Consider the following 7376-nt stretch of genomic DNA (forward strand, 5'->3'; position numbering starts at 1 on the left):
CACTCTTCACCAGGCGGAGCTGAGCGACAGTGGAACGTACTATTGCCAAGTGGAGGAATGGCTTCTGGATCCTAACAATGTTTGGTACAAACTTGCTGAGGAATCCTCAGGCATCACAAATGTCACCATTAAACAACCAGGTACATTTTTCAGATTCATCTGTTTTGAATGTTGAAGAAAGACACAATTATTTTTTGGGGTATAGAAAATTTCTAGTCAATCTATATTTTTAATTAATTGTTTTCAAATAAACATCCCAGGATTCTTTTTATCCAAGCACACCACAAAATACTGCAAATGCATTAAGATTGCATCCCTCGTATTAGTTTTTTCTCAAGTGGGATGAGAATAAGCAGGTCAAAAACAATATTTTCTGTAGCTGTAATTGATAGAGCAAGAATGAAAAAGTTAGGCTCAGAGCAGATGAGACAGAAGTGGATGGAGTCTTTCAGCACTTAGGACCAATGATTAAAAGGGACAGAGGGTTTCAGGTAGAAAAATAGACAGAAAACTGGAGCAAGACGAAAAAAATACAGAAAGTGTGACAAAAGAATTGCTGCCAAGAGCAACAAAATATAAAATGGTAGTGAGACCAAAAAAAAAATATATAGTGCAGAAACAACCAGAAGAGAGAATGAAGAAATCTAAGCTTAAGAGTTGAAAATGCTGATGTGAGGAATGGACAAAATGGATCATACTTAAAAATGAAGGGATATATTGGAGAAGTTGGAGAGATGACTCTAATGGGCTGAACTCCTATCAAGACAAAAGGTGAACAGTGTGCTAGGCAGGATACTAGAGAGAGTTGACAGGAGAAAGAAGGAAAGGGAAACCAAAGACCAGATGGATGAAGGAAAGGTAGAAAGGTATGCAGGAGAGATAATAGGGGAGACTGCAATGGAAAAGAGAGCTGCACCTCCACTACATAGAACCCCAATAAGATAAATACAATTTATTTTCCCCAGGGGGAAATTTGACTGTTTACAGAAGCTCTTTAAATAAATAAATACACACTGGACTTACAATAAAGTAAGAAAATTACTGACCTGACTGTTACAGTCCCAGGGAGGCATTATGCAAGTGTCTTACTGTTGATATAAAGGAGCCCCAGTACTGTTTCTTGACACACTTCTGCTGAGTAATTTGTTGGCTGAACATCCTCAGTGTTAGTGTGTCAGAGAGAAGATGTGGAACATTGTTCATAATGGCACTCAATTTTGTTTTAATTCTCTCTAGAGTGCACCCTATAACTGAGGTTGCCCTTTTAATTAGTCTGCTGATTCAGTGGGCCTCTTTTGAAGTGATGTTACCAGCCCAGCCCACCACAGCACAGAATTATAGAAGATGTGAAGGATGTCACTTCCCACATTAAAGAAATGCAGTCTCCGAAGGAAAAAGAGCTTGCTCTGCACTTTCTTATATAGTTGCTCTGTGTTGCGAGACCAGTCCAACCTGTCATTAATGTGGATCCTCAAGTACTTGTAGGAGTGGACCACCTCTATATCCATTCCTTGAATAGTGATTGGACATAGAGGCTCTTTGGTGCAGCAAACATCAATAGCAAGTTCCTTGATTTTGCTGATGTTAAGATGCAAGAAGAAGAATTCAAGAAACAAACTTTTCCACCTGACTCGGCTCCTCTGTCTCATCGCCCTTTATCAATACACCCCATAACTGTAGAATCATCTGAGAAGTCTGAGGTGTACAGGGTGAAGAGAAAAGGAGACAAGAATGTTTCTTGTGGTGCTCCAGTGTTGCAGTCTTTGGGTTTGTGTGCACTGCAATGCGTTGTTAAATTTGAAATCCATGTAAAATCCATTTTTCTGATCTCGAGTGGCTACCAGCATGGACAACCCAGGAGCCAGATCAGTTCTAATTTAAACAAGATTAGCAATGAGTAACTAAGCTAAGTAAAAAATGAAGAACAGTGAGGAATATGGAGCTTCTGAAAAAATGCTGCTGTTTGCACAGCGCCCGGAAGTGAAAGAAGAAGATATCTGAATTTTCTAAGCTTCTTGACCTTTACTCTGGTGCAGTTGAGGTCTCTTGGGGTGTACCCTTTAGTAAATGCCTGCTGTATTCCATCCTACTTCATATTTTGTCTTACTTAGTAAAGCTTGACCACTTCTTTACTTTGGGGAAAAAAAATAATGGCCATCGCAGGCAGTATGTAGTATGTTTTTAATATCGATGAATCAGGCATTTTAAAAAGGTCCAAGGGCCAGAGCCGGCCTTTAGATCTTGAGTTTGACATCCCTGAACAAGGACAACATGAGAGACAAAGAGAAAGCCAGTTCTGGAGAGGGTGCCATTCGATTATGTGACATGCTATGACACACATTCATATGCAAAGAATTAGACAGTAGCACACCTAATGTCTAATTTATTTATCTTTTAATTACTGACTACTTCACACCAGTTCCTTTCATTTTGCACTCTAGTAGGCAAGTCTGTCTATTGCAATGGCTGATGTGAAGAATGAGGCACATTTGCAGACTAACTTTGTTCGATGGGACCAAGACAGAGTTGACTTGAGAACTGAACCCAAACAAATATTTTCAAAAGCCAGCATCCCATTAAGTATCCCTCAATGTAAATCAAAGGCCATACTTTCAAATCTGTGTTGTATTATGTGTATTTGAAAAGAGATGTCCACAGCATTAGCCATATTTGCTTTTTTCTTCAGCTCATTCCAACTCTATTGATGGTTGGTTGAATTCACAACTTTCAAGAAAATAAGAAAAATGTCATTCTGAGATTAGCTACACTTTATTTTTTTAGCATACAAACATTTACAGCCTACTGTATTTAATCTTCAACATCCCGTTTTTAAAAAGCATGAAGGGCATCTGATGTTGACAGCTAAAGTTTGAAATTCCCAAGTGACACACATGTGCGTTCCCCCAAACCCCCCCACCCCCCCCCCCACCCGTCATTTATCTAGTTTTTTTTTGTTTTTAAGGTTCTTTTTTTTTTTTAAATATATTCAGCATTTCTCACCTAATTACCCCAGGGAAACGAGAGCATTTCAATTAAGACACTAAATTATGTAGAATTTTTTTGGAATCATGAAATACAAAACTGCAAGGGGTCCTTTGAAAACGTACAGAAACATATGGCTTCTTTGAAGCATTGAAGCTTCTAGGACGCATACGATTCAGGCCGTCAGATTCCCTGAGACACATTCTGTTGAAAATTCCCTGCAAGGAGAACTTAACTGTAAGATGTGTAACCTCCTGAATTTCACAGCCTACAGCATTGTTATTTATCAATGTGAAGCCAAAAGAGGCCCTTGATGGTTTCTTCTAAATATGATATATAGCATCTAACTTGGATCGTTTTGGTCAAGTACAGATATTCATAAGTCTCTAATGTTGTTTTCCCCTGAAGCCAAAAATTCCATTACCATTTATTAGCTCTTATTATATTAATTTTAATGGTTTATGCTAGTAAACAAAGAAAGTCCACCATTTTGTTCTTAAAATTATTCTTAGAATTTGTAGGCAGGTTTTTCTCAATTCCACTAGTTCAGTGGTTTTTAGCTTTATGGTGATCTTTATAACTGTTGTTCATGAAACTAGTTTAGTGATCATGTCACAGTAAAGATTGTTAAATAATTCAGTAGCTGGTGTTTAGCTAAGACATAATATTAAATCATTTTATTTATATAGATCCATGCCTTAAACCCAAGGTTATTTTACAAAAATGAATTAACAAATAGGAACACAAAAATATTTAAAATGGCGTAATACAAAACACGGAGTATAAATGACTTAAAAGTAATGTCACAAATTTACAGGCAAAAAAGGAATATAAACTGTCAGGTCTTGATAAAGGAATAGTAACATTGGGTGAAGAAATGGTTTAAGGTTGGACTTCACAGGGGAAAGGTTTATGAAGTAGCGTTGAGACAGAGGAAAAATATTTCTAAGTTTGGGAGAAGCCACAGTAACTGATCGATCATTTTATGTGGGGAACAGAGAGAATCCTGGCATCCAAGGACCTGAAGAATTGAGTAGTATATAAGGTTGAAGAGGAGCAAAATATATGAAAGATCTAGACCAGGACTATTCAGATGGAGGCCCGTGGGCCATATGTGTGCCCAGAAGTTGCCTCTGAGTGGCCCAGCTCATGGCCCCGCCAAAAATAGGTTTGCCAATTATAATTTCTACTTAGTTCGCCAGTGGCGAATGAAAGCATTGAAATTTTAAAGTAATTATATATTATTACTGTTGCAAAAGGCCTTTTTTTATTGTTGAGCATATGTGTTGTTAACATATATGTCAATACAGGCTCCCCTTGCATATCCCTGAGCTGCATAAAAGCTGGTTTATATCTCAATTGTGTGCGAGGGAGTCACCGTAAAAATGACGTCAGAAATATTTTCCCTGCGCGCGTCTCCAAATCTAACTATAAACCGCTGCTGATGTGACGGCCATGAATTTCAACGAGAGGCTGGTTACGCTTGTGCCAGAATAATGAAAGAAGGGCTGAATATGACGCAACCAGTCATCAAAACGGAAGGTAGGCATGCAAAACGTTTCAAACTCCTCTGCCCATCATATAGGTCCCTTTTTATGAATATACAGTATCTGTGCCATGTGGAATTCCGTTGTCCCTTCTGATTTCGTGGAGGCGCACTAAGGTGTGATTGTCACCAATCTCCTTGTGTTTGTGCATCTTTGCATATCGTTTTCTCTTTTGATTTAACGCATACCTCATGGAAAATGCCGGTCTGTCCGTCAGTAAACATGTTCGAGCTGTTGCCTGCCTGCTGCTTCGCTATGCACAGCGATGTAGTGAAGTCTGCGTTTTAAGGTTGCAGGTATTTTACTGTCGTTTACTGGGCTGCTCTGTGATTGACAGCAGACAATAAACTTTGTTATCAAAAATGCCACTTCGTTAGTTGTTACTTCATTCGTTTTGGCGTGTGCGCTGTATGCTCTGTTATCAATAAATTCTTCAACAGGAGCTCATCAACAAAGAAATATGGAAAATAAGATTTAGTCTTCTTCTTTCAGCTGCTCCCATTAGCGGTTGCCACAGCGGATCATCTTCTTCCATATCTTTCTGTCCTCTGCATCTTGTTCTGTGACACTCATCACCTGCATGTCCTTTCTCACCACATCCATAAACCTTCTCTTAGGCCTTCCTCTTTTCCTCTTCCCTGGCAGCTCTATCCTTAACATCCTTTTCCCAATATACCCAGCATCTCTTCTCTGCACATGTTCAAACCAACGCAATCTCGCCTCTCTGACTTTGTCTCCCATCCGTCCAACTTGAGCTGACCCTCTAATGTCCTCATTTCTAATCCTGTACATCCTCGTCACACCCAGTGCAAATCTTAGCATCTTTAACTCTGCCACCTTCTTATAATTAATAATTCATTACAGTAATCCCTCGCTATATCGCGCTTCGCCTTTCGCGGCTTCACTCCATCGCGGATTTTATATGTAAGCATATTTAAATATATATCGCGGATTTTTTGCTGGTTCGCGGATTTCTGCGGACAATGGGTCTTTTAATTTCTGGTACATGCTTCCTCAGTTGGTCTGCCCAGTTGATTTCATACAACGGGCGCTATTGGCAGATGGCTGAGAAGCTACCCAACTTACTTTTCTCTCTCTCTTGCGCTGACTTTCTCTGATCCTGACGTAGGGGGTGTGAGCAGGGGGGCTGTTCGCACACCTAGACGATACGGACGCTCGTCTAAAAATGCTGAACGATTATCTTCACGTTGCTCCCTTCTGTGCAGCTGCTTCGTGAAGCGACATGCTGCACGGTGCTTCGCATACTTAAAAGCACGAAGGGCACGTATTGATTTTTCATTGTTTGTTTTTCTCTGTCTCTCTCTCTCTCTTTCTCTGCTCCTGGCGGAGGGGGTGTGAGCTGCCGCCTTCAACAGCTTTGTGCTGCGATGCTTCGCATACTTAAAAGCCAAACAGCCCTATTGATTTGTTTGCTTTTCTCAATCTCTCTCTGACATTATCTGCTCCTGACGCGCACTCCTTTGAAGAGGAAGATATGTTTGCATTCTTTTAATTGTGAGATGGAACTGTCATCTCTGTCTTGTCATGGAGCACAGTTTAAACTTTTGAAAAAGAGACAAATGTTTGTTTGCAGTGTTTGAATAACGTTCCTGTCTCTCTACAACCTCCTGTGTTTCTGTGCAAATCTGTGACCCAAGCGTGACAATATAAAAATAACCATATAAACATATGGTTTCTACTTCGCGGATTTTCACCTTTCGCGGGGGGTTCTGGAACGCAACCCCCGCGATGAAGGAGGGATTACTGTACTTGACACACAAGAATTCCATTCAAAGACATTTTAAAATAAATGAAGTAATCCACTTTCACGCTATATGTGGTGCCTTGCTCTGAACACTGAAGTAGTTTTTTTCGGAGGAAAAAAAATACCACAGGAGAGGTGTTGTAGTGAGACTCAGATTTAACCTTTGTCATATGAGTGATTTAAATTGTGTGAATGAAATAGTTTAAGTTATATGAAAAAAAATCCCTTGCCTTCCCTTGTCATGACCACCCCTTTAAATTGGGCGAGGATCTCACATTTCAAAAGGGAAATAAATGTTATTGATAATACTGTGTACTTTTCTTGATTTTATACACTTTGAGATGTGCCCCGGTCAGATGTGTGCAAAATGTTTTATTTTTTTTATTTATTTCAAAAAGTGGAAAAAAGTATTGCTACTACCTCATATTCCGTTCAGTTAAAGCTTTTTTTGTTGTTTTTTTCATACATTTTTTGGTTGTGTGTCAGATGTGACCAAATTTAAAAGGGAATCAATGACTAAACATTACTTGTTTTTAAATACATTCATTTGTTTTGATTTAAAATTTGTTATTACCTGCTGCTGAAAATGTCTGGCCCAGCTACATTTCTTAGTTCAAAAATATGCCCCAGCTGAATTTGCAATTAAATCTTGACCATTAAGTGCTTTGAAAAATAAGTGTTTAAGAGTTCAACTGGCGCACAAATGAGTACAGGAAGCCAGTGTAACTGGAAAAGCACAAGATGGGAGTGGATTTTCTGGTATAGATGAGAAAGCGGGCTGCTGAGTTTTCTTCAATATACAGAATTACAATTTACTGAGAGATTTGACTGGGAGATCAAAAAATAACAGTAAACCCGACGTGATTTAATAAAAACATGAATTGGGATCTCTGCGTCATGAGAAATAAGTGAAGACTGCAGACAAACAACACTATATGGTGATAGAATGCAGCTTTAGTTAAAGAGGTGAAGTGTGTCTGAAAAAAACATGAAGATTAGTAACTGAAAGACTAACTGTAGTATCATTTAAACTGAGAGAAAAATGACTGACCTTTGAAAGAGCAGCCTTGAACCCTATCACC

The 7376-nt window shown here is 39.0% G+C and overlaps 1 protein-coding gene across 1 annotated transcript in view; it reads left to right on the forward strand.

The window, feature by feature from the left end:
• The window catches only part of igsf3 (immunoglobulin superfamily, member 3), a 368295-nt gene that overhangs the window by 345018 nt on the left and 15901 nt on the right, over positions 1 to 7376 (forward strand). The window contains 1 exon segment of the mRNA XM_028800732.2: positions 2 to 140. Within this exon segment, the coding sequence (XP_028656565.2) occupies positions 2 to 140 (139 nt within the window).

This window comes from Erpetoichthys calabaricus, chromosome 4 (genome assembly GCF_900747795.2).
Source record: "Erpetoichthys calabaricus chromosome 4, fErpCal1.3, whole genome shotgun sequence".
NCBI classification, from domain to species: Eukaryota; Metazoa; Chordata; class Cladistia; order Polypteriformes; family Polypteridae; genus Erpetoichthys; species Erpetoichthys calabaricus.